The sequence below is a fragment of the Peromyscus leucopus genome, chromosome 10, assembly GCF_004664715.2.
Source record: "Peromyscus leucopus breed LL Stock chromosome 10, UCI_PerLeu_2.1, whole genome shotgun sequence".
Lineage (NCBI taxonomy): Eukaryota > Metazoa > Chordata > Mammalia > Rodentia > Cricetidae > Peromyscus > Peromyscus leucopus.
In genome coordinates, this window is record NC_051071.1 from 25,412,955 (window position 1) to 25,440,731 (window position 27,777).

Sequence of the window (27,777 nt, forward strand, 5' to 3'; positions counted from 1 at the left end):
CTTCTCACGCAGCCTTCCTGGGAGGGCTATTGCTCTCAGGGTTTCACGATGAGGACCTGTGGCTGCCCCTACTTATCTCACTGTTTGGATATTGAGTTGATTCAACTCAGTGGCCTCAAGTGAGTCACTTTAGGGCGGCCTGGAGACATGTCTGCGTGACAGCCACTGGGGAGAGGCTGCCTGTTCCTTTAGGGTCCAGGGAGACCTCCCAACTGTAGTGGGAACCGAGGAGCGTAAGCCAGGAACAAAAGTCAAGCTCATTAGCTCATTAACTGAGAGAACAGAGACACTAACCGAGCATCAGCACATGTGCATTGAAAACACTGAGATCTGACTTGGCACGATTAGCCGTCTTGAGAGTGAGGGAGGAAAACCCAGCATGCTGAGTGGTCTCCAGAGACTGAGGGTGTAGGAGTATGAATGTAGCATAGTTTGGGTACTTTATCTGTGGAGGCTAAAGAAAACATTCCTTTCCAAAATTAAATTGCTGGTTTTGTGTTGGGTTGGGATTGGAATGCAGTCTGAAGGAACCAAGAGACCCGACTTTTCAAGTAGGTGGGGGGTCTTAACTTCTGATGCTGTATTGGGTCAGCCTTAATTTTTTCCTTTTCTTTCTATTGTTGTATATATGGGGTTTTTAATCTTCATGTAGGTATATGTGCCATATGCAAGTGTGCCTGGTATCCAAGTAGGCCTTAAGAAGCTGCAGTGGTTGCGAGCTACCTTGTGGGCCATTCTGCTCTTGAGCACCAGGCCATCTCTTCAGCCCCCAAGCTGGCCTTTAAAAATGACTTAGCACTAGTTCAGCTGCCCTGTGCTTCTGTTTCCATCTGTAACGTGGGCTTCCCAGTTCAGGTTAGTGGAGACTTGGCAATTGAGTCATTGTCCCTGGAGTCACAGGGACAGCAGTTTGTCCTTCAATGTCAATTGAGTTACAGGAGAGGGGTGGTATGGGACCATGCAGGAGAGGGGTGGTATGGGGTCATGGGTTACAGGAGAGGGGTGGTATGGGGTCATGGGTTACAGGAGAGGGGTGGTGTGGGGTCATGGGTTACAGGAAAGGGGTGGTGTGGGGTCATGGGTTACAGGAGAGGGGTGGTGTGGGGTCATGGGTTACAGGAGAGGGGTGGTGTGGGGTCATGGGTTACAGGAGAGGGGTGGTGGAAATTCTGCAGCCCCTGGTTCAACTAGAACAGTCCTACTCTTTTTTCCCCTCAGTAGATTCTCCCACATGCCCACCTCCCTTCCATCAACTGTTTCTCCCTGTCCCCCAAGGGCTGAGTAGTTCTGAGCTCCAGGCATTGCAGGGATCTTTACATTTCATTTATAGCTGGCAGTCAGCACAGGCTCAGTAAACACACACACACACACACACACACACACACACACACACACACACACAGAGTGGCTGGAGGGTGCGCAGGTTCTCTATTGGAGACATGTTTAGCTCCTTTGAAAAGTTGCTTTTTGAGCAAATCTGTCACAAAAACAGAACATGGGATCCATGAAGTCAGAGCACAAAGGAAATAAAGAATCCAGGGAGCTTCTTAGACACGTGAGCCTTGCGTTTCCTTGGTGTCAGTCAGCTTTCTACCGGAGGCAGGACCAGTCGGCAGTGTTGTGAGTCTCCAGGGTCTTGACATTGAGCCTTCTGAAGTCTGGAGCCACCCTCTCTTTTCTCAGCTGATTCTTCACACACGTGTGAGCACAGGTGTGCACCTTCCAGTGTTTTCAACCAGGAAGGGAAGAGACTTTTTTTTTTTTTTTTTTTTTTTTTTTTTTTTTTTTTTTTTGGTTTTTCGGGACAGGGTTTCTCTGTGTAGCTTTGCGCCTTTTCCTGGAACTCACTTGGTAGCCCAGGCTGGCCTCGAACTCACAGAGATCCGCCTGCCTCTGCCTCCCGAGTGCTGGGATTAAAGGCGTGCGCCACCACCGCCCGGCGAGACTTTTTTTTTTATCCTTTTAAAAGATTATTTTTTACTCTTAATTATATGTGGGTGCTCATGTCTATATGTGGGTATGTGCATATGTGTACAGGTGCCTGCACAGACCACAGGTCCAGATCCCTTGGAGTTGGAATTACAGACAGTTGTGAGCTGCCTGATGTGTGAGTTCTGGGAACTGAACTCACGTCTACATATTCATAACTGCTGTTTTTTTTTTTTTTAATCTCTCCACCCCCTTCATCTTGTTGTTGATTTTGTTGTTGGTCTTTCCCATTTGAAATATGCTGTGGACGCCTCTCCCTGTTTGTGGGAAAGCCACATTTTCCAGGTAGGATTGGAGCTGGGTGTGGTGGCTCAGGCCCGTCATCCTAGCTCTGTGGGTTGCTGAGGTGATACGTTTGTACATTCAGCGACTGCCTAAGCTGCAGGAGAAGTTTAAGGCCAACCTGGGCAATTTAGTGAGACCCTATCTCACTAAAATAAAAAGGGGAAATGGGCTGCGATGTAGGTCTTTAGTAGAATAATTGCACAGTGTGTATAAGGCCCTGGATCCAAACTCTAGGACTGCGGAGATGGGAGAGAAGAGAAGAAGGGAGATAAAGAGAGAAGGAGGGAAGAGAGGAGGGAGGAAGGGAGGTAAAGAGGGAAGGAGGGAAGGGAGGAGGGAGAGAGAGAGTGTGTAAGGCAGGGAGATCGGGGAGGAATGATGTCTCCCATGTGGAGATGGCGGGACATCTGTGGTTATGGTCTTCAAGGAAACGGGACTGTCCCGTCCGTACGTTGTTCCCTCTGGTTCCTAGCCCGTAACCTCCCCAGTGTCATGCAGCATAAGTCATTCTGCACTGTATGTGTGTTTGATAACCAACCCTGGCTGCAGGGAAATCGTGACCGGTCAGCACAGGAGCTGCTCCTGAAGGGGAGGCCCTCTCGGTCTGCCTGGGCCGCCGAATGGAAGGGTTACCTTGGATGGAGTTGCGTTGAGCGTCTTCCCTCGTGTCGGGAAAGCTGTGGTTCCTGGGCAAGTCCTTCTTTGCCTCTGGTTGCTTCATCTCCATCTTCAAAATGAGGCTGGCTTCAGACTGCTCCCATGTGCTTGTCCTTTGCACTGTGGGAAAAGTAAAAACCCTACCATTTAAGCAGTTACCCTTGTAGCTTCAGATTCCACATCCACAGAGCCAACTAATCAAGGGTTGAAATAAAAAAAAAAAGTCTGAATTTATAGAGACCCTTCTCCGTTGTCCTTATTCCATAGACAGTATAATGATTATCTCACAGCTTTTGCTTTGAGGTGCTTTTAAGCACATGGGAGGTTGTGTGTAGATTATACACAAATGCTAAGGCATTTCAAATGAGGGCTTTTGAGAATCTGTGGGTACCAAAAGATAACTGATATAGAAGGAGGCAAGGGGCCCGAGAGTGACTGTAGTGCAGCTTCCAGAATCTTATGTCTTACACTCCCATCCTCAAATACCAGCAGCTTTAGGCAGCAGCACACTGTGTTCCCTAGGAGAAGGGTGCTTGGAACCCTGCCGGACTCACCTTTTCTGCCCCTTGAGAACGAAGAACTCAGCTACCCCCAGGGCCCCAGAACCCAGGGAGGGGTTTGTTTGGCAACATCATTTCTTTGGTCTGGATGAAGAAAGTGAGGTTTGGCAACACTTTTCCAAACCAGAACCACATCATAAGGTGCTGCCTGCCTTAGGGAATGATGGATGTCCTTCAGTGCCTGCAGTGGTGAGGTGTAGGTTCCTCTTTGGGTTGGTTGGCAAGATTGCAACTGGCCGGTGCTCATACTGAAGTTTCATGTCTACTAGGATGCCCCTTTTGTCATCCGCAGCAATTTTTGCATTGTCTTAGACACGTGCTGAGATGAGATGTTGTTGCCCACATCGCTTAACAACACTAGACACAGATGTGCACTCAGAGGTGGTGAGAGCACATGGGACCAGAAATGGCATGATACTATTCATTCTGCTTCTGCTGACCGACATGCTGTCTTCCTCCCTATTGCTCTGATTTCTCAGAGAATGGCTCACACATCCCTCACACCTTTGGCTACTGCCTCTTACTCTATGGGCATCTTGAACTAACACTTCCGGGTGTTGGTTTTCTTTAACTTTTTGGAGTCCGGAGGTTTGTTCACTCCAGGGACTTTTCTACTCCTGCGAAGGCCAGCCAGGAGAGTGAGGAGTGACTGCCAGCCCTGCCCTGCCTTGCATGGACAGTCAGACCTGTCTGGAAGAGTGTGGGGTAGCTGACTACAGATGGCCCAGGGCTGCTGGGCATATCTGCTTTTAGACCGTTATTGGCTGCCTTTGTGACTCAGGTTTTCTCATGTGATGATAAGCTGGGGATAGTCAGTCTCTCCATTGTTCAGTGACCACTGGATGTTTCTTGTGCCAGAGTACCAGAGGAAGCAAAGCAGAAGAAAACCCCTGCCTCAGAGCCAAGCATCTCAGAGTAGGTGTTCACATTGATGTCTGCTGTGCATAAGACAAAAACCCAGCAGGGAAGTGCATGATGAGGAATGGGGAGCCCTGGGGGCAGTGAGCGCAAAGGCCCCCATGCAGGTGCTCTCCTTAGCAATCTGAGAGGAGTGGGGTGAGCAGTGAGAAAGGACTCTGAGGGAGCCCTTAGGCCTTCATCACTGTAGAAACATCTTTTCCATACTGCCCTTCTCAGGGGTCAGTGGGTCGAGCACTTCCAGTCCATTGCTTTCTAGTTCTAGTGACTTCATTGAAAGCTGGGATTGATTATTTCATTTTATCAGGGAGGAGCCGGGGCCAATCGGGATGTCCGGACTGGAAATGTCACAGGGAAATGGCAGAGCGAGGATCTGGTCCTGCAGGCTGAAAGAGAAGCTTAGACTTCTAGTGTCCAGAACTGAGCTTTTCACCCCTTTTGTCAAGAGGGTGACAAGTGGCACTTTGCCAGAAAACGGAGTGGGCACAGTGAGGACCGGAGCTGCCTGTTCTCCTCCCTGTGGGCCCTGCTGGAACCGTTGAGGAGCTGTAGCCCTGGGGCAGCTTCCTCAGCCTTCCTGGGCTCCCTGCCCTCCACATCCTCTAGCAGGAGATGCCAGCTGGGAAGCCTAGTATGCTTTTTGTGTAGACTTCTTGGGCATGTTGTGATGTTGAGAGTTAGCCGTGTATGCAACAGGAAGCTCAGGAGAGTCCAACATGCCTCTGGCTCTTGTTGGGGTTGGATGGCCCCTTTCTGTCCAGCTCTGGGGTTGCCTGTGGGAACACAGCCATATAGTATCTGAGCTATGAGGATGTATAAGACCCTCTAAGGGCCTCAGAACTGGGCCAGGCTAAGATCAGGCTCACAGGCAGAGTAGATATCATGCTGTTTTCCTGCATCGCGGTCGGTTTAAAATTTCTCTTATTTGGGACTGCAGATATGGCTCAGTGGTTAAGAATGCATGCTGCTCTTTGTAGCACTTTGGAGTTTGGTTCCTAGTACATAGGTGGTGGCTCACTACCTCCTGTAACTCCAATTCCAAAGGATCTCATGTCCACTGCTGGCCTCTGCAACCGCTGTACCGTGCAAACTCCCCTGCTCCCATATGCACATAATTAAAAATTATAAAAACTCAAATTAAAAAAATACTGTTACTAATAAAAATAACAATAGGATGATTCATGACTGCCAGCAAAAAAATAGCCCATGCTTTCCATTTTCTAGGTCCTTCTTTGTGTGTTGTTCTTTGCATAGGAACAGCCAGAAGATTGGCTCTAGAAGTTTGTTTGTCTGTTTTTTGTTGTTGTTGTTTTTTGTTTTTGAGACAGGGTTTCTCTGTGTAGTTTTGGTGCCTGTCCTGGATCTCACTCTGTAGTCCAGGCTGGCCTCAAACTCACAGAGATCCGCCTGGCTCTGCTTCCCCGAGTGCTGGGATTAAAGGGGCTCTAGAAGTTTTTGAAGGAACTTTTTTGGCTGCAAGAAAATTAGAAGAATATTTTTACAGTTCACTCTTGCATTCCCTTTTCTTTTTAAGCCTAGGTACCATTTAGTTAAGATTTATAGAGAACTCATACTTCAGACCTTATGGAAGCTGTAAATGAACTGTCTTTGTGGCATGCACCCTGCCTTTGAAATGGGCAGACTTCTGCCCTTGGCTGTGTGTCCCAGTGATCTGTGATCTGTGCTCTGGCTGCCTGCCTTGTGCAGGGGACTGGAGTAGCAGCCACCTGGCATTCTTCCGTTTGTGTGTGTGTGTGTGTGTGTGTGTGTGTGTGTGTGTGTGTGTGTGTGTGTGCGTGCGCGCGCGCGCGCGCGCGCGTGTGTGTGTCTAGGAGCATAGTGTCTCTATTTCCTATGGAGCAGAAACTTCTCATCAGTACGTTTCTCAGACTGTGCAGAACAGAAGTCTGGTGGGTCTTCTGTGGTTGAGATTCCTGCAGCAGAACACCCTGATGCCAGGTGGAGCCAATGCTTCCATGGGGCCTATAAAGATGCTCCTGGTATGCTGCCATTAGTTCTGAGGCCAGCCTCCACACAGAATCACTTCCCACCTTTTGTAGAGGGGATTTGAAGATCAAGGTAAACTCCCTGGTTGGTAGAGCCTGGGAATGAGCCATGGGCTTGAAGTTTTCAGGGGCCGTTCTTTTATACAACTTTAGTGATTCTGCACATGGGTGGTTGCATTGTATTCTTTGTAAAGGTGACACTCGCAAGTGACTTGGGGTTTAGGATCATCTTTCCAGGCATTTTTGTCTGAGGTTCACAGAGCTGAGTGTAGCATGTGCTTTCAGTCTCTTTGTGTCTGAAACCTGGCTCAGTGTCGCTTGCTGTGTTAGGGCCACCAATGGAACCTCAAGTATGTGCAGTCCCGGCCTTGTCTGTGCAGGTAGGTGGCGTCGAGCTGCAGGTGCACCCAGGCCCTGGAGCCTGGCTTCTGCGTGCCTCCCACTCCTGACAGCTGCTTAATCTTATTTACTCTCCTAGAGCCTCTGATCTTCCTAAACAAGCAATAACAATATGAAGGTCCATAACTCCGCACCCCAGTCCAGCGTATGTGCCTGTCTCTACCTGCCTTCTGTCTGAAGACGTGGTCTATTTACAGCTTGTGTGTAGGATTCCTACCCCCAGAGCTTCCCTCCCCCGAGTTCTACTTTAAGATGTGGTTGGGCTTTTCCAGGCTGCACTGCACATCAGTTTACTCCATCCCTGTCTCCTCTTCTCCACGTGCTTGCCTTACAGTGCAGTTCAATTGAGAAGGGAGCCCAGGCTAAGCATGCTCTTGGAGCTGTGTTCTCGGGGCTCTGTGAGCATTTGGCATAGCACCCCATACCTTTCAGCCCCATTCCCAACATGTCAGCCCATCCCAGTATTTCCAAAAATGACAGCAGCTGTTGAGTGTGACCAAGTGTCCAGCTGTACCCAGGGGCCATGAGACACATGCTCAGGACTAGTCTCTCCTGAACTGCTGTATGAATAGGTTCAGTAGCTACCAGAAAGGTGGATGGTGGCTCAAGACTTGAATCCTAGGTGCCTAAACGGCTTAGGTTTCTAGCCATCAGCAGCCCCCTTGCTGTGGAATGCCTGTGATTCCACAGTGCAGAGAGTCCAGGGAAATGGGGGAAGCTTACAGGGGAGATGTGCTGACTGTGAACTCCAGCTTATTTTTGGAAGATCCTGCTATGACACGCCCTGTGTGGCCAAAGCAATTACAGCTGCCAGTCAGCAGATTGTGGCTCATGAATCTCCATGTACAGCTGCCAGGGGCCTAATTAATAACAGCAGCAGGGGCTTCAGCTTTTCTGCCCACGTTGTTTGCATGGCATTCCATGTGTGGTGCATGCAAGTTAGGCCCAAGGGATCCAAGGGCCTGACAGTTATCAGATGCCTGTGTTACCCAAGGATCTTGTGCTGTATTCACAGGCCCTGAGCCAGCCCAGTGCTGCCCCTTTCCATTCAGCTTTGTATTTCGATTTTAGTACATCCCAGAGTGTTGATAGGGTGTCAGGCTTCCCAGTGACATAGTGGATTGACTGATGGTTGGCACCCTGCATGCTCAAAAGATGTTAGATGTATGGATGGAAGTATAGATGAGCAGTTGATTCTTGGTGATTCATGAGCTGAGCTGGGCTTCACATTCAAAATAATGACACTAATGAATCAAAGAGTGAGAAACCACCAAGCTTCTCTATAGATATGTATATTGTTGGTTGTTTTTTGGTTTTTTTTGGGGGGGGGCACCACCCAGCTCCCAAATAAATCACACATGGAGGCTTATTCTTAATTATAAATGCCCAGTCTTAGCTTGGCTTGTTTCTTGCCAGCTTTCCTTAACTTAAATTAGCCCATCTGTCTTTTGCCTTTGGGTTTTTCTTATTCTCTTACTTCTGTAAATCTTAATCTTACTTCATGGCTTGCTGTGTGTCTGGGTGGCTGGTCCCTGGAGCCCTCTTCCTTCTCTAGCTGCTTCTCTTCCTTTCAGATTCCTCCTTCTATTTATCCTCTCTGCCTGCCACCTCTGTCTGTTTTTCTTTCCTGTCTCACTATTGGCCGTTCAGCTCTTTATTAGACCATAAGTGTTTTAGACAGGCACAGTAACACAGCTTCACAGAGATAAACAAATGCAACATAAACAAATGTAACACAGCTTAAAATAACTCTGTAGCATTTGTGTGTGTGTGTGTGTGTGTGTGTGTGTGTGTTACCCTGCATGGTAGGTCAACATGAAACTGGAGTATAGCTCATTTGGTAAAGCATTTAGTAGCATTCATGAGACCCTGGGTTCCATCCTCAGCGTGACAGACAAAACAAAGTTGAAAAGGCCAAAACGATTTTATTCGAATGTGTTTGATATATGAATCCTTTTTATTGATGCTCACTCTACAGAGGAGAGGTGGAGTTCGGGGACCCCCTGTTGAGTCTGCACCTGTTTACTGTTGAGGTGCACTGTAGAATCGCTCCTCTGTTTACGTAACTGTACGCCCACTGTGGTAGGTGCTGTTCTCTTTGCTCCCTGGCTTATGGCCTGTCTCTTGCTTTCCCTACAGTGCTACACACACAGGGCCCAGTGGATGGAAGCCTGTATGCCAAGGTGAGGAAAAAGAGTGCCTCGGATTCTGGCATCCCTGGCAGCCCTCAGGGCATGCCAGCCACCAGCAGTCCAGACCACGGTGACCACACCCTGTCAGTCAGCAGCGACTCGGGTCACTCTACCGCCTCCGCCAGGACGGATAAGACAGAGGAGCGCCCAACCCCAGGAGCACAGAGGGGCCTGAGCCCTCAGGAGAAGGCTGAGCTGGACCAGCTACTCAGTGGGTTTGGCCTGGAAGACTCTTCGAGCTCGCACAAAGACATGACCGATGTGCGCAGCAAGTATAGTGGGACGCGCCACGTGGTGCCGGCCCAGGTCCATGTGAATGGAGACGCTGCCCTAAAGGACCGAGAGACTGACATTCTAGATGATGAGATGCCCCACCATGATCTGCACAGTGTGGACAGTCTGGGTACCCTCTCCTCCTCTGAAGGGCCACAGTCAGCACACCTGGGCCCCTTCGCCTGCCTCAAGAGCAGCCAGAACTCCCTCCTGTCCGATGGCTTTGGCAACAGTGTTGGTGAAGATCACCATGGCGCCCTTTCTCCAGACCTAGGCCTCGGTGTGGACTCCCTTTATGACCGGGAGCGGATGTGTGGGGCCCGAGAGCCAAAACCGCTGCAGCCCCTGCTGAGGAAGCCCTCTGCACCCACCCCTCCACAGGCCTACGGGCAAAGCAACTATTCTACCCAGACCTGGGTGCGTCAGCAGCAGATGGTGGCTGCTCACCAGTACAGCTTTGCCCCGGATGGGGAGGCCAGGCTGGGCAGCCACAGTACAATGGACAGTGCCAGCCTTGCCCAGCCCCAACCCCACATCCCAGTCACTCCCACTCGTGCAGCCAGCAGCAGAGTGGCCATTCAAAGAGGCCCACTCAGCAATGGGCCAAATGCCCACGACACACAGCCACTCTGTCCTGGTAAAGCACTCCAGCCCAGATTTGCAGAGGACAAAGCCGTGAATGGAGTCCATCAGGATCTGAACACGGGTCATTCCCCAGGCTCTCCCACTCTGGATATTGACCAGTCCATTGAGCAACTTAACAGGCTGATCCTGGAGCTGGACCCCACCTTCGAGCCCATCCCTACACACATGAATGCCCTGGGCGTCTCAGCCAATGGCTCTGTGTGTCCTGATGGTGTGGGAAGTGGGCTCCGGTGTGGCGGCAGGCTGGACCCTGTGGAAGTCCCTGGCCGGAGCCCTGGCCGACAAGGTGAGCGGATGGGATGCTGATGTCAGGTAGGAAGTTGTCCAGCTGGGAATTTGGATTTGCTGAAACTTATTTCCTTGGCAGTTTCTACTCTAATGAGCCGTGATCTAGAATCCCAGTGGTACCTTGGTACGGTGGGAGCTGGGTAGCAGATCTGAATGGTGGGAAGAAAGAGGTGCAAAGCTTGCCTATAAAGATGGTTGAGGGCCAGGATTGGGCCCCTTGAAGAGGGATGTCGGTGTCTTATTTCACACACTTTGTCACATCTCTTGCGGAGTGCAGCTGGCCATCTGAGAGCACCAGGTAGCCTGATCCATGTTCCTCTGCCACCTGCTGGCTGTGTGGTTCAGAACCTTTGCATAGATTCTCTGATCCTCAGTTTCCACATCTGAAGAATAAGCAACAGTGAAACTTTTCTCAGTTCAGGAATGGTCCTTTAGGAAGAGGGTCAGGCCTCTCAGTGAGTTAGAAGAATGGATGGGCTCTGGAGTCATCCTTGCAGGAACAAGAGGTCTGATCAAGCAGTCAGGGTATGTAAACGGTCGTATTTACACATATAGGGTCCAAGTTCCTGAGACACCATGTAGGCTGTTCATAGATGGTAGCAGCCTCCATGTGTTAGGGAGAAGTTTGTCTCTAGAGGGCTGAGGGAGACAGGCACACAAGGCAGAAAGTGGAGAGTGTGGCATGGCCCCAGAGAAGCTCAGGGAGAGCAGATCCAGGTTCTCGGGTTCGGAGAACCATGATCTAGAGCCAAGACCGTGGGCCTAGGCCCAGCAAGGGTGACAGCCTGGGTGTGAGGACCATCTATGTGCTGCACCCTCTGAAGCAGATGAGCGTTGGCCAACTGCCATGAGAGAGAACGGCGTGGGCCTTTCTACCTGAGAACCAGGGGAGCTAGACAACAGGGCAGGGCCTTTCTGGGAAGGCCAAGGTTGGTGGTAGTGGACAGTGGCCTCTGGCCAAGTCTGTGGGAGGGTTTCTTGCAGACTGCATCAGTCTGATGAGGCTTGCGTTAGGATCAAGTTACAGTCTGATGTCCCCAGTGTGAACATGAGCTAAGAGGGTTTGAGAGCTGGTGGAGTTCCTTTGTCTTTGGATGAAAAAGCAAGCCCAAGTGTGTGACATGGGCGGCGGTGCATCCTGAGAAGGGGTCTGGGAGATAACGGAAGAGACAAGCTTTGGTCTGGAATTTGCACAAGGTTATCCCTGGAGGAGGCTGACCAAGGTGTGGTCTCTATGCGAGGGTGATGAAGTGGCTGCAGGAGGTGGCAGGTAAGATGAGCCATGGGTGTTATTAGGAGCCAGGGCCAGGAGGACAAGAAAGACGATACAAAAGTCTCTCAGCCATCTCTTCCTCTCATGAGTGCTTCTCTGTGCTTCTCAGAGAGTCCATGAGCATCCCCTTAGTTTGTGTGCTAATGATGTTGATGCTAGGAACCCCTGAGTGTGCTGAATCTTGCTTTGGGGTCCTAGGAGAATGGCTTTATTCATCTTCCAAGGACTCTTGCTACAAGAGCCTGTCCCCACCTTGCTGTGACGTTTGTGGAGGTTAGTAGGTAATGACAGGTCCTGAGTTCACATGGACCCTGTGGTATAGACCCATGGTCTCTGCCCTCTTCGGATGATTGCAGCCTGGCTGATGTCTGGATCCCTCTCCAGGCAGGAGCAGAACCTTGCAGCGTGGATCCTAGCTAACATCAGTGTTGCATGGGCTGCCAGCTAACTGGCATGCTGCCATTATTAAAGGACAGGACTACTGTGACTTTTCAATCACGCTGTCTGTAGGAAGGAAACACTATCTCACACTATGACGAGGTGTGAAGAAAAGCCAGGTTATATTACCTGTCCCATGCTGGGATCCATCACTGGACACATAGCAGAATATTCTAGTTGTTTGGAGTGGCTGGTAGGTATGTGTCACACCTGGGGGGGGGGGGGTGAAAAGAGTGAAGGCTTCTTCCATGGGACAGCTCTGAGGCTATGGTACAGCCATTAACAACCCCAGGCACCATGACATAAAGAATAGCAGTGACTAAGGGCTCAGGCCAGGTCAGTTCTCGTTGGTGCATGAGCTCATTGAATTGAATACTTTCAGGAAATTCAGAGTTCTAAGGTTTGAGTGGAAACCAAACTCTGTACGACATTTGTTTAACAAATGTTCTTGGGAGATGGTATTTGGGAAGGTGAAATCAAAAGCTTTTCCTCAGGAATAAAATGTCTCCTGAGGTTTAGAAAAGTTTGCAGCTTTTGTGTGGTATATACGGGCAGACACAGGACACAGGCTCAGGTGACTGTTTTCTTGTTGACTGAATACAGTCCCAAGGGATTCTCCCTTCTTGTAGTAAAGCTGGTACAGGGCCAGGGACTGGAGAGCATCACTTTGTGGCTTCCACCCTCACACTGGCCATTATTAAATTACTAAAGAAATGGGTCATGTTTCTAACTGGAGTTTTATTTTAATCTTCGATCCTCTTTAGTTCCTTTTCTTATAAACATAAGTATAATTTTCAAACTAAATAACTTTCCTACTTAAACAATGGATTAGTAATTTGTTAATCTATCTATGACAATCCTTTGGAACCATAGTGGTGTCATTATCTATCTATCTATCTATCTATCTATCTATCTATCTATCTATCTATCTATCTACATCACACACACACACACAAAGCACACAGACATACACACATATGTATGTGTTTGTGTGTATCCCATGTATGTGTATGTATGTATATATATCCCAAAACTGGGACTTGACCCTGAAGGTGTTTTTGAAATTCAGAATCCTACTGCAAATGGGATGCTGTCCCCCAGCAGCAGCAGTGAGCACAGAAGGGAAGCTCAGCATGAGGACAGGGCTGAGCTGGTGACACCCTTCCTGTAGCCAGCTCTTCCTCCAAGACAGGCTTCCTGTGTCAGGTCAGTACTCAGCTCCCAAATGCAGCGAGCCTGAGTCTTGTACTCTGCTTCATATAGGAAGCCTGGGTGTGGTGCTGGCAAGCCACCACACAGCAGGCTCTGGCATCTCAATTCAGGATATCTTGTTTTGATGAAATCCCATCAAAAGAATGCTGATGTACTTACTCCACCTAGGTGAAGAAGGGGGTAGTCTTTCCTCCCTGGCAGGTAGAAAGAATTCTAGGACCCTGATGTTCTTAAATTTTGTAATTGAATTTAAAAGTTTCATTTATTTTTACATTTTTTACGTGTGTAGGTATTTTGCATGCCAGTGTGTCTGTGCGCCACTTGCAGATCTGGTAACTGCAGAGTTCAGAAGACGGTATCAGACCCTCTGGAACTGGAGCTACAGAAGATTGTTAGTCACTGTGTGGGTGCTGGGGATCAAACGCAGGTCCTCTGGAAGAGCAGGTGGTGCTTTTAACCATTGAGCCACCTCTAGCTCCTGGTCTTAAGATTTAAATTTCAGTGATCCTGTTCCCATCTCGGAATGGAAAAGTTTAGTAATCAGTGACGTAAAACAAATATCCAGACATCAGCAGATAAATTCAGAAAAGTACCAATGGCTAAGCAGCTGGCTTTGAACCCCTGGAAGTTCTGTGGTGTTATAAAACCCTCTACGTTACACAATTCCCAGGTCTGTTTGTCCAGGCCTGTTTTCTCCATCAGTTGGGTGGGGAGGGGAGTGAGGGCTGCTGAGCTAGGGTCCTCTGTGCCTGGCTGTCAGTTGGAGTGTGCTGAGTAGGAAGGACCCAGTGAGGCTGCAAAGCTTCATGTTGTCCCCAGGACATTGCTGTGCATGAAACCTGGCCCCATGATGGATGTGGAATTGCCTGATGACGGCCTTTCTCAGTCTTGTACACACTGAGATTCAGGGCTGTGAAATTCCCAGAATGCTGTTTCTTCCCCATGCTCTCCTCCTCCTCCTCTCTGGCCCACCTTCCATCCTGATCTCGATGCCAGCTCCTGCTGAGCTCTCAATTCTGGCTAGAGATGCAGATCCACTGTAGGATACTGGCTGGGGCTTTAGCATTCCCAAGTCAGTAAGATCCTTCACTTTCCAGGTCACGTTTTGAATTGGAGAAAGCTGCCATCTTGTAGTAAGGAGTTGATAGCAACGACTCTGCCAGAACTCCTCCTGGGGATTGTAGTATTCCCGCAGAGCTGTGTAGCTCGACTCCCACCAGCTCCGAAGGCTGCGGCAGGCAGTCTGCCCCCTCTGTGGGTGGGTCTGGTTATTTCTGAAAAGAGACCACATTTGAAGGCTGAGTGCATCTGAGGTGTTTCTTTCATAGTGCGGTAGAAATAATGGTACTGCCATGGCTGCAGCTAGTGCAGGTGATGGATACAGTGATGGTGCTATGGATACAGTGATGGTGCTATGGATACAGTGATGGATACAGCTATGGATACAACTATGGATACAGTGATGGTGCTGATGGAAAACGTAGTAGTTTGGATCTTACATGCCTTCCAAAGGTCCACGTGATAAATACTTGCTCCCAGAAGGTGCCATTGGGATACGGTGGAAACTTTAAACAGCGGGGCCTAGCAGGTCTTTAGGTGGTTGAGGGCGTGCCTTTGAAGAGAATAGTAGAAGTCCTGCCCTTCTTTTTCTCCTTTCCTTTGCTCTCTGGCTGTGAATAATGATTTGACTTTGCCATGCTCCTCTACTGTGATAGCTTTAGGACCAAAGCAATAGAGCCAACTGATTATAGACTGAAGTCTATAAAGTCCTGTGCCAAAATAAACCTTTGTACTTATTCTTTCCAGGGTAGTTATCACAGCTATTTGTTGGCGATGAAGGCTAACATGGGATTTTTAGTCTAGCTAGAAATTCATTCTGCTGGACTTTCTTTTCTAGAAGTATTCTTTTGTTGTTGCTGGTTGGTTTGGGGATGTTTGTTTGGTAATTTCTGTGGAATTTCCTCCATAGAGAGTCATGCCATTTGTAAGAAGAGGCAGAAATGGTGGTCATGGTGGTGATGATGTTGGTGGTGGTGATGGTGATGATGTTGGTGGTGATGGTGGTGATGGTGTTGTTGTTGATGGTGATGATGATGGTGGTGATGGTGATGGTGGTGATGGTGATGATGGTGATGGTGGTGGTGATGATGGTGGTGGTAATGGTGATGGTAGTGGTAGTGATGATGTTGGTGATGATGATGGTGCTGGTGGTGCTGGTGGTAGTGATGGTGGTGGTGGTGATGGTGATGATGGTGGTGGTGATGATGATGGTGGTGGTAGTGACGATGATAGCGGTGGTGGTGAGAATCATGACTGTAGTGGTGGTATTGGTGGTGGAAGTGGTGATGTTGGTGGTAGCAGTGGTGAAGGTGACTATAGTGATGGTGGTGGTAATGGTGACTGTGATCATGGTGGTCATGCAGGTGTGGTCATGATGACGACAGTATTAATCCCCTCTGAGTACCCTCTCTGTCCACCTGTCAACTCCGCATCTCTTGGCCATGCCCCCTCACCAGCCAGGCTGTGTTTTCTGGACTGGGGTAAACGCTGCAGAGATATCTGTGAACAGAGAACTTCTCGTCAGGCAACAGTGCAGAGCCTCCCCTCCCTAGCTGCTCTGCCAGATGGACACTGAGGTGAGGTGAGGATAGTCAGGGGGTTTATGAGGTAGCCCATCTCCACTGTAGGACCAGAGAGGCTGGCCGGGGTGAGGAGCCCGCTTTGGCACCCGAGACTGAGCACTGTTTGCGCTGACTACAGTGTTACATCCCGTGGAAAACCAGGTGAGGGCAGGCAGTTCATTTGGGGGATTTTGCTGCCTCGAAGTGCCCACTCGCCAGTAAGAAGTACTCCCTCACTCTGGTGTGATGGACTCTTATTTGGGATGTACCTTATTTGGGAGCCCCAGATGTTGCTTCATTGCCAGAACCCCAGCCCCTGCCTCCCCCAACTCCCATTCAGCCTGTGAGTGGGCGGCTTTCCTGGATCACAGCCTTTAAGCGGCAGTGGAATGGCCGGGCTACCTGGGTAACCAGAGACGTGAGCCAGAGTACGAAGTCTGTCCTTCTATGCGTGACAAAAGGCTGGCTGCTAATTCCACACCTCGGGGACTTCTTGCTTCTTGCTGTTAATAAAATACTTCATTCTTGTTACATTAGGCTCAGTGCCCTGGTGACAGGAGCCTGGCAGGCACTTCTTGCAGATAGCATCCTGGCCTTCCTGCCTGTGCTGTGGGAGGAGTGTGTGAAGCTTTAAAATTCAGCCCTTGTGTGCTTCTGATGGCAGGGACCAGAGACATGTGGAAGAGGAGATTCCCCACACGGTTTACCTTCGCTAACACCTTTCAGTCACTATCACCACTAGCAGGTCAAGGAATCTAGGGGGTGCTCCATGAGACTCTCATAGCCAGGCCTGGCAGGGCTACTGGCCAGGTAGATGTTCCCAAAGGGTGTGGGATATTGGGGAAGCTTAGTGCTAAACAATCAGTACCAGCAGAGGTGTCAGGAAATAATGCTGGATGGGCAGGGTGGGCCCCACCACAGGTTCAGTCTTGTGTTCAAGAAGCCCCTAGGGCAAGCCATGGGCCCTTGGGCAGCTCAAGGCTTGTCTATACAATCGCTGTCCCATCCATGGCGAAGGTGGATGTGACAGGGGACACTGTGGGTAGGACTTGGTTATGAGTCAGGGGTCATGGCTCAGAGACACCAGAAGGGTGGGACTAGGTGCATGAAAATGCCGTGGGTTGTGTTTGCTTCCAACTCTGCCTGGGGATTTGTCCCTGCAGGGGTAAGGAGCTACTGGGTCACAGTGCTTCTAGCAATGCTACACATTGTACAGCCACTTCCATTATGTGGTTTCTGAACTCTCCCCATTCCCCCAGAGAAGACTTCTACCCATTAGGGCTCCCTTTCCACCCACCCAACCTCAGCCCCCTGCATGCTAACCTTCCTGTCTCCCTAGATGTTCTTGCTTTTTATATAAATGCAAGTGTATATGATGTGGCCCTTCTTGGCTCGTTTCTTTTTACATTATTTTCAAAGGTCTGTGACTGTTGGAGACTCATTCTTGTTTATGACTAAACAATACTCCATAGTTCATCTGTTTCAGACACTAGGATTCCATCAGCATTTTTGGCTATTGTGAATATTGTTATGCCTGTGGATGCATACATATCTGTTGGAATACCTATTTGCTTCTCACTAAATGTGGATTTACTGGGTCACGGGGCAGTTCTTGCTGAGTTTGCTAGGAAAGTGCCACTTAGATGTTTTAAAGTCTCTTTGAAGACTAACCAGCCTGTCGGTGGACAGGGTCATCTTCAGAAACTTGGAGCTCTCAATGTAGTAGAAACATGTGGTGGTCTGTTATCTCAGAAGGCCATCCTCAGGGAGAACTGCCTTTTGTGGTCTTCCATGTGATGGAGATCAACTCCTTTGTCTCCATCAGGATAAAGAGGCTCTGACAGTTCCCAAGCTTGGTGAGGTCAGCCATGTGCTGTAATTTCTGGTTCTACCACATGGCCTTTGTGCCATGACATGGGCGTTGACTGAGGGAAGTGTCTTGCCCTCTGTAGCTGTAGTAGAGGAGGCTACTTAAATATAAAAGGGAGGAATCAGAACTGCGTCCCGAAACCCTCCTGGTGAGTGGAATCTCTCAGATGTGAGTGATGGCGTTACCAGAATCCCCTTTGTAGCTTGGAGCTCTTTACAACTCTATGCAGAGTTCATTCAGCATTGTGGTAGATAATTGTTGCATGAGAAAGATGTTCTTCCCAGATTTGGGGATATGTTATCTCCCTTTCAAATATACCTTCACCTAATCAAGCACTTGCAGGATTCCCAGGGGAACACATCTTCAATTCCATTTCCTTCCTCTGTCATAACTTTGCAGAAGTCTCCTTTCCCTATTAGGATCAGGTTAGGAACAGAGACTGGGAAGAGGGGATGGCCCTGTGTATACCCAGAGGGCTTTTCCTGCCCTCTTCCTGATATGTCACTCAGCACTTGGGCTACCAATGTCCTACCCATTTTCTTTGTGGGAAATTCGTGCCACTTGCTCTTGAGGAACATGCCCACCAGGTGACTGGGGCCACTGAGCCTGCCGAAGAGAACTCTTCAGTTCATTTCAGGGAACACTTGAGCTGAATTGTCCTCACCACACCACCCTTTGTCCAGTCACTGTCTGTAGAGGTTATGCTTATTTATCCAAGTGAGCTGAAATCAGGAGGCCCCCACCTCAGCAGAAATACCTCATGGTATTTGTTTTCATTCCCAGGAATGTGAGGGAGTTTCCGAAACCACCCACATGCCATGTGGTGCCAGGCTTGCTTTTTTGTTCTTACATGATCCCGTAGAGAAGAATTAATCACTTACGGGTGCTTCTTTCTCCAGGGTCCCAGGTAGAAAATAAAGACCATGTTTGAAAATGGATCACGTTCTAGGACCTGTTCCCTGTCCTTTTTATTAGTTATGCTTGTTTCTGTGTCTATGTATGTAAGATGCTCAGTGCATTCTGATATACACCATTGAGGTACTCAGTGTGGTCAAGCAAGTTAGCATGTCCATTTCACTGCATGCCTGTGCAGAGTGCTGCTAAGAGTCCGTGAGTCCACCATCATCTTGGTGTTACACACTGATTTCTTGCTAAGACGTTGACTCCATCCATTCTTTGCACTGCACTCTGTGACCACCATGGGCTTTCTGGATGCTGGTGCTCATGACGCCCACTTGTGCTTCTGGCTGCAAAGGGAGGCTGACTGGCCTGGTACAGCCCAAGTGTTTGAAGTACTTGATGCTCAGTTAATGACTCCTGGGTTCAGACCTGCAGTGCCTACAAGCTGAGAGCTTGACAGTCATGTCCTGACTCCAAGGGAAGAGGCAGATGTAGAAGAGGAAGGGTAAAGCCCACCCTGGGGGATCTTAGTGACATACTGCTGCAGAACCATGTGTTTACAATTACAGTTTTGAACGTAGATGTGTATCTAGTCACTCCTCCTATGGCTCATTGAGGCTGGGATGTTCTCCTAGGTTGGTTCCAATGGGGCCAGAGTTTGGGGCCTTGCTGTGCAGGATGTAGAGGACAGCCAGTGGTATTACCCCATCAGCTGCCTCCCGCTAGGACTGGTAGCTTTATTTTAGCAACAGAGTGGGCCATGTACCCCACCAAGGAGAGGATTCTACCCTGAAAAGTCAGTGTGGGTGTCCTGGTGTTTCCTGCTCGGCACCCCTCTCCCTCATTCCAGAAAGGCCAGGTGACACTAAGAAGCTTCTGCATGGCCCATGGCAGCATTGAAGGACACAGCTGAATGAGACCAGTGAGGAAGGGCTTTGTACCAACCACACCCACAATTGGGAGTTTGGTGCATTTGAACAAGTGCAGAACTGCCAAGGAGCATTGTGGGAGATTTCTTCTAAAAGGTAGTTTTCCAGCTAAGTGATCTAAACCTCACCCCCCCCCCCCTCCCAAGCATATACTCAGTGCATTGACTTTGGGAGTCACAGTGAAGAGCACACAGGGACTCGGGTCTTGAGCTCTAGCCTGAAGTCAAGTGGGTCCCTAGGGCCAGGTGGAAGGCTGGCCCACACAAGGACAGCTGAATGCTCAGAGGAGCTGGCGGGGTTGATGGTGGGGTTGATGGCGGAGTCGAGAGCGAGGTTGGGTGACCAGTCATTCTGCCACAGCAAAGCATGTCACCACATGGCTGCTTGTCTGTCCCTCCCTCCATGGGGAGCCCAGCTGCATGGAAGGTTCCTGGAACAAGGCTCATCAGCAGAGTTGCTCACTTAGGCCTGAAGTGGCCTCTCTGTCCCCAGCTCTCTGAGCTTTTGGAAGCGCCAGGGTCCAGGTCAAGTTTCCTTTTTACTGCCGGGGTACACGCTGGAAGCAGGTGCAGCTCCCTACAATAACTGAGCTCCAGCAGGCACAGGTGGGAAGGGAGCCAAGAGGGCCCCAGCAGGTGCAGGTGGCTCTGCCGCAGTGATGGGAGAGGCCCTTTGCCTGCAAATATTCCCCGATGCCTGGTTTCTCCCTCTTCTCCCTTGGCTCTTCTCAGAACCTAGACCAGTTGGTGTGCATGTAGGGCCGCGCCAAACCATGAGAAGGCTCCCTCAAGTCAGCACAGCTCCTCTTCGTTCCCATATCAGACAAGCACCAGCAGCGACAGCCACACCTTAGTGCCCACCAGCATTCCCTGCTCCTCCCCTCCCCTCCTCCCCCTCTCCCTTCTCCTCCTCCCCTCTTCTCCCTCCCCTCCCCTCCTCCCCTCCCCTCCCTCTACTCCTCCCTTCTCCTCTTGTCCTCTCCCCTCCCCTTTCCCGAATTTGACTTCGTACAGGAAAATGAGCAGTAAAGAATGTCGCCGCCACTTGTATAGCATGGATTTGACAGCTCTGTTCAGAGAGTAGATTTACCATTTCCTCATGGACTCATGAAGTATTTTGCTATTCAGTTAGTTGCCCAAGCCCATTGGGTCAGCTCTGCACTGGAGATCTGAAGTCAGTTTGCAGTCCTTGTACCATAAACCAACGAAGGTTGCTATTTCTGCTACTGCAGATGTGGAATACCAGCCATAGAGGGAAACAGGTGGCTCTGATGCAGCCCCTCCCTAGGGTCCTGCTAGGGCAGTGGTTCTCAACCTTCCTAATGCTGCGACCCTTTAGTACAGTTCCTCATGTTGTGGTGAGCCCCACCCATAAAATTATTTCTGTTGCTACTTCATAACTGTAATGAGTGAATCGTACCATAAATATCTGTGTTTTCCAAAAGATTGTTTGATCATCCCCAAAGGGGTCATGGCTCACAGATTGAGAACTGCTTTGCTAGGAGCTGGCAGATAGATAGACCCAGGGCTACCCTGAACAGCGGGAAGACAAAGGGTGGTGCATAGTGATGCTTTCATGTTAGTGTGAAGAGTATAACCTAATGGACATAAACGATTTATTCCCCAGCAGATGCTCACACGTTGAGCCTAGAGTGGAAAAAGAAACGAACAAGCCATGTGTCTTCCTTACTCTGTGGCACTGTTCCCAGGGAAGGGAGGGTTGGGAGCGTGTGTCTGACAAACCATTATGGGCTCTTTCAGGGAGGCCTGGGGAGTCAGCCTTCAGCATAGGCTGCTGACCAGGTCATCTGTCCCTCGTCTGTCGCTCCATCCTCCATCTCCTGCCCTCCTATTGCTTACCCACTCATAGGCCCCCAGTCCTCCAGAGCATCAGTGGGGATGGACATCAGAGCTGAGATCTGACATGATGGGTAGGCGGCTGTTTCCACATCTACCCTCAGTAACGAAGCTTAGCCCAAGGGAGGTAGTGGCGAGAAATAACCCTGCTTACTGTTTCAGTCTTTCTAAAGAGAGGTGGCCTGCTTGCCAGGCACTGGAGATAGTAAATAAAACACATAGAGAAATGTCCCTGCAGCAGCCAGCCTCCCTCCAGGCCTCTGAATCACTAGAGTGTGAGGGAAAAATGTCTGGTGGCTTCTGTGTCTTTTCTACCAGGGAACATTGGCCCTGAGAAGCCCTGATGTAGTGAGAGGAGCCAGGCTGAAGTGGCGGTGCCTGCATTTTTCTTGGGGTAGTCCCTAGCCCCACCTTTCTTCTGAGGCTCTGGTGTTTGTGTTTGAGGCTAAGGACCTTGGCATACTCACTGTCATAGGGTCATTGTAGGCCTTGAGGAGGAGTTATCAGTACAGGGAGTTTGATGGGCGAGGAATGCTCCCTGCAAGAAGGGAGGAAGCCTTACACCACACCTGCTTCTATAACCCCTGGGAGTGGAAATGCTGGGGGTTCCTCATCTGGGAAGAAGTGCATTTCTAGGAATGCCCAGCACCCTACTTCCTGATAGCAGCCTTCAAATGGGGAGTCTTGTAGCACCCAGGAGTGTGGACCCACAGAAGTGGGGCAAGGGTGCTGAAGTGCCCACCCACCCCAGTATGGAGAGCACAAAACCCAAGCCTTGCCTGTCACAGGTGTGCAGGCAGAGGCCATGTCAATATGGAGGTCAGTGTGTGCATGTGAATGCATGAGAGTGTGGGAGGCTGTGGGGGAGACAGATGCATAAGTGTGGTGTAAGATAGTGCCCATGTGGCGTGTGTCTGAATAGCCATGTGTGGGAATGGGAGAGAGAAGGTGTGACTCAGTGTCAGGTAGTGTGTTGATGAGAGACTGGGTATGTGGCATGTGTCAGCATGTGAGAGCGAGTGTCTGTGACAGTGAATGTGGGCGTGTCACACGAACCTGTGTGTAACAGCTGAGTGTGAGGAACTGAAGGACAATGATTGTGTAAGAGACCATACCCATCCCCGTGGATGTTCTTGGACCACTCAGTTCCTGGGCCTCGTTCAGTTCTCAAGCATAGGGTCCCCACCCTTGGGAATTCCCTCTTGCCCTGTCACCTCCCACTGCTGAGGAGGAGCAGCTGCCATAGGGTCTCTGCTGTAGATGCTATTGGTGCCTAGTGGAGACAGAGCTGCTGGAGTGTTCCGGCTCGAGGTGTGGCCTCGGGCCTAGGCTTAAGCTCTGCTCTCTCACTGTACTTGCTGAGCTGCCTTGGGTCTGTTGTGGCACCTAACTTCAGCATCACCTTGCCTGACAAATAGGAAGACCAGGTCCTGCCTTGGAACTGTTAGACCTCTCTCCTGTCTCTGGGTAGTTAAAGAAGGGCAGAGATGCCAGCAGTGTGGCCCCTTGTGGCTCCGTAGGGTGCATCGCCTTGGTATGGTGGGGAAGGCTACATCTATTTGGGTTCCTTTAGTGGGTTGCTCAGGAAGGAGGAAATGTTTATTGACCTAACACCAGAGTTTGTGAAGATAATTAGAGTGGGTGTAATGTAAGACCTGAGGCTCAGAGAGAACCAGTGTAGGCCAGCAGAGCCCTGCCGAGTAGAGAACCAGCAACCATCCATGCAGAGCAATGCAGAGGAGAGAACCAGAAGAGGTTATCTATACAGAGCCCTGCAGAGGTGAGAACCAGCAGAGGCCATCCATACAGAGCCCTGCAGAGGTGAGAACCAGCAGAGGCCATCCATACAGAGCCCTGCAGAGGTGAGAACCAGCAGAGGCCATCCATACAGAGCCCTGCAGAGGTGAGAACCAGCAGAGGCCATCCATACAGAGCCCTATAGAGAGAAAAAGGAAGCAGGTTGGTTTCTCCCAAAAGGAATCCAAGTCTCTTCTTCCCTAATTTTAGAAAGTAACAATGTTCTTAGTGAAACTTTAGAAGATAGAGTCAAAGGGACAGGAACTTTGCTGTGAAATTGTGTCTCCTAGGAATTTCAGAGAAGCTGCACCTGTGAAGTATTGCCAGCACACCTAAACAGGACCCAGCCGAGATGACACCAATAGATATGTTAATGTGGATGGGGGAAAGTGCAGGAGGCTTCAGCCATGCACAGAGAACTTCAGGCAGCTGAGGATTGCTGAGGGCAGGAGAAATAGTCTCCAGGGAAGAGCATACTAAGTGGTTATCGAACAATAAATGGTTATCAACAAATGGTTGATATAAATACAAGTAATATTATACAGACTAAGCACGTTGTTTTTATGTATTAAGGAATATATGTGTGTTCACATACGTGTGTGTGTGTGTGTGTGTGTGTGTGTGTGTGTGTGTGTGTGTGAGAGAGATTAAAGAAAAGAGAGGCCAGGAATTTGAATGAGAGCAAGGTGTGCAGTACATGGAAGGGTTTGGAGGGAGGAAAGGGAAGGGGAAAATGATGTAATTATGCTATAATTCAAAAAAATAAATAAAAATAATTATAGCTTGAAAGTTTTTTTTTTTTTTTTTTTTTTTTTTTTTTTTTTTAAAGGAGACATTTATAGAAAATGGGAGCCCTTGCCTGGAATCCCGCATCCCAGAGATGGGCTTTTGACTATTTTGGTACTGTTTCTTTTTTCTTTGGACCTTAAAGCATCTGCCATTGCACCTGTATCATTAATACACGGCTGTTGACTGATCTGCTGTGTGGTGCAGAGCAAACCCCCAGGCCTGAAACTCCTCTGCTGCTCACTGTGATGGAGGGACTGTGGATTTTTTTCTACACGAGCACCCCTGTCCAGCTTGGTCACCAGTCACCATGAGTACACACACAGTGGTCTCTTTCTGATAATGTCTTCTTTGTCACCATTGCCGGGGCAGGGGCAGGGCTGCTGCGATGTGACAAGGCTCTCTTACTGGACCTTGTTCTTCCCGCTCTTTCAGACTTCTCTGTCCCAGGACCGAACACATTTAAGAGATAGGAGGGCCACCTGTGTCCCTGAGGCCGAATCTGGGCAGCCTTGTGTGAAACCTCTTCCCCATGCAGCAAGCAATCATCTGAGCCTCCTCCCCAGCCCTGTCTATTTACCGTTTTGAGAGAGGGTCTCAGCACCTAGTCCAGGCTGACGTTGAACCGACAGTGGTCCTGCCTCATGGAATCAGAAGCATGTACCACCATACTTAGGGGTTCTGCGTTTTTAGCTTATGCCTAGACTGCCAGCAAAGCCTGGTTTGGTGTGAAAAGACTACATCGTGACTCGAAACGTTATCACTTTTATAGGCTGCTGCAGGTTTTCCCTTATTGCCCAATTTTGAGAATTCCCTGAAAGAAATTTTAAAAAGCAGACTCTCGCCCAGACATACTTTTCTCCCTAACAAGAAGAGTATCGGTTTGATCATGGGCATCTGGGTCAGGAGTAAATGCCTGTGGAGTTTCTGGCAGAGAGTGGCATTGGGGTAGTGAATGTTCACTCTTAGTATCTGGTTTGGGGTTTTCCCCTCCATGTGAAGGTTCCGTTTGTCATGGGAGAACCAAATGCCTGGGTCACTGCAGGTGCATAGTCTGGTAGTGCTCATACCAGGCCTGGGGGCTGGATCTTAACTGGCCCTCTCTGAAGTCAAGCTCAGCCAGTCTCCTGTCCTAGCACTGAATCCTAGTAGGCTGAATCCTAGTGCCTGGGCTTACCTGTACCCCAAGGCCTTTTCTGGATGGAGTACTCTGGTTTGTCTCTGGGCATCCTAGGATGGCCCCTGTGCTTGTGGCCTGCCTGTAGCAGCCCTTGCGTCTGTCTGGAGTGACTGACTAGTGATGGCGTTACCCAGAAATAGTTGAAGATGGGCTTTATCAATGGTCTCTACACTGTGCGATGAGGATCCTACTCAGAAGCCCATTTATTTTTCTCCTTACCGGCGCCTCAGGTGATGAGTCCATCGGGGGACGGCTCCGGAAGCTGAGCCTCGGGCAGTATGACAATGATGCCGGGAGCCAGGTGTCCTTCTCTAAGTGTGGCTGGGGAAAGGCCAGTGTGGACCCGGCCCCAAGTCTGGGACCCTTTTCCTCTCCTGCAGACATCAAAGAGGTATGTCCTGGCCCTGCCCCCGCCTCTGCTCAGCCCCACTTTCCTGTCCTTGGGCTTAGGGCAATGGCTATGCCTTGCATAAGGTCACCCGTCACTGTAACCTTTCTGTCCTTGACGTGGTTTCTTCAGTGATAGACCGGAGTTCTGATTGGGAGCCTAGGTCAGAGGGCCTGTGTGGGGTCCACACACTCCCCATAGATGGCTATCCAAGGGGTGCCTTACATGGGCCATTGAAACCTCAGTGCTCTGACCTGTAGAATGAGTGTGAGATGCAAAGCCTACAGGTGGGTTGTGAGGGTTAGGAAGCATGGCCCTGGACCTAGCAGGACCCTGCAGATGGACGGCATAAACAGTGGCAAATGCAGACTTGTAGCCTGCACACAGGGCTCCAAGTCCTCCATGGCAAATGATGATCCTGAGGGAGGTCCTGCCTGGGAGATGTCTTCAAGGCTTCGCGTCAGAACTGGAGTAGGACAGGCCACCGTCCCCAGATAGTTAACTCTAATTATACGCTTGATTCTCAAGTTGAAAAATTGGAGCCTTCTCCGTAACTCTTACAAACATGCATTATTGCTATATGGAACATTTCTCCTAAAGTTCATTCCGTGTTGTGTGTTTGACTTTCTGTGTATTTTCACTTATCTGTAACAGTGATGTAGTTAAGGATTCCTTGGTGCTCTTTCGTGCTCAGTGGTGGGATGCTTACTTACTTTGTATCAAAGCCTCCATCACCTTCGCTCCTGACTCTCCAGCACTGTGTTAAGATGATGGCCCGTAAGCCCCTTCTCTCTGTGCTCCAGCTTGGGTGACAGTGAGTGGCAAGAGGCCGGTTTCTTCCCCCTTGAGCCACTCTCAGAGGTCAGTGGACCATCTTGAGGGGCCATATCTACGTGGAAGGCACCTTTATGTGATTCCTCGTTTTTCTCTTCTCTCTCTATGCTGACTTCAGACGATGATCACTGCATATCCCCCTGACCTCGATATGATCGATGGCAGGATTTCAAACAGCAAGGAGTCTATGTGTCTGACGCCAGCATTCCCTGTGTCGCCAGAAACTCCGTATGGTAAGAAGGAAGAAAAACTAGTTTGGTGCAACTTGGTACCACAAGGTGGGATGTAGCAAGCTTTCTTGTTGGACTATCTTTGGACTGCCAGACAGACAAATAATGACCCAAAGACTTATTATTAATTATGAAACCTTGGCCTTTGCTTAGGCTTTTCCCCAACTAGCTCTTATAACTTAATTAACCCATAAAAACACAGGTTTTTAAAACCTGTGTTCTGCCACGTGGCTGGGTTACCTCTTCTTAGTACAGTACATCCAATTTGCTCCGAGTCTGCTGGCGAAATCGCGCACCTAGATTCTTTCTCCCAGTTTCTGTCTCCCTGCCTGGAAGTCCTGTCTATTCTCTCTTGCCTAGCAGTTGGCCACTTAGCTCTTTATTAAACCAATCAGAAGGTGTCTTAGGCAGAGACACATCTTTGCCGTGTAAATAAATATTCTGCAACAGTGAGAAGTAACAATAACCTTTTCCCTACTTTCTTTTCTAGTGAAAACATCCCCACGCTACCCTCCGTTCAGCCCACCGGAGCCCCAGCTGAGCAGCCCAGCCAGTTTGCGCAAAGGAGGACGTGGTAAGAACCCATGGCTATGGCAGCCATGATATTTGCATGGTTGCTGTTTTTACCAAGGCATTCTCTGATGCAGAACAATTTCCATTTGGGCCACATCTCCAAAACCTTGGGCAAGGATATGTCTTGCTAGGGTTTGGGATGTGGCTGTAAATCCACCCGTTGGGAGTTGAGTAGCAAATAAAACACTGAAGGTCTTCCCAGCATTTGTAAGAATAGTGTGATAGTAGCATATGTGGCAATTTATGCTCAATTCAGTAGGACCTGTGGTCAGCTCAGCATATGTGCTTAGCATCCTTATTGAATCCCTATTGAGCAAGAGCTTTGAGGGAGGAATGCTATCCTCTCACTAAGAAAATGGGTTCCAGCAAAGGGCAGGGCATCTGCATGCACCCCACCACATGGTCATCTCTTCATGCTGTGACCCAGCTGCTCACCTAGTCTTTCTGTCCCTAAATACTTGGTCCTTTCTCTTGTTCTCTGCGATGACGCCTGGAGACCTTCAGTATTTTGCACTGCAGGCAGCTAACAGTCCAGTGAGTTTCTCAGTGTTCCTTCCCGGTAGACATTGCCCATGTTTCTTGGGATCCCAGGATGGGCCAAGCGTGAAAAGGTAGAGAGAAGCCCCACATATATTCTTTTGGTCATTTCATTTTCATAATATAAGTTTGCTCTTTGCT

At 49.5% G+C, this 27,777-nt stretch overlaps 1 protein-coding gene across 7 annotated transcripts in view; it reads left to right on the forward strand.

Moving 5' to 3' along the window:
* Tns3 (tensin 3) overlaps nucleotides 1-27,777 on the forward strand; it is a 245,001-nt gene that overhangs the window by 168,739 nt on the left and 48,485 nt on the right. For all 7 annotated transcript variants that reach the window (XM_028890993.1, XM_028890995.1, XM_028890996.2 and 4 more), the window contains 4 exons: nucleotides 8,954-10,210; nucleotides 25,305-25,465; nucleotides 26,415-26,529; nucleotides 27,017-27,100. In XM_028890993.1, coding sequence (XP_028746826.1) covers nucleotides 8,954-10,210; nucleotides 25,305-25,465; nucleotides 26,415-26,529; nucleotides 27,017-27,100 — 1,617 coding nt within the window. The remainder of the gene's footprint in view (nucleotides 1-8,953; nucleotides 10,211-25,304; nucleotides 25,466-26,414; nucleotides 26,530-27,016; nucleotides 27,101-27,777) is intronic.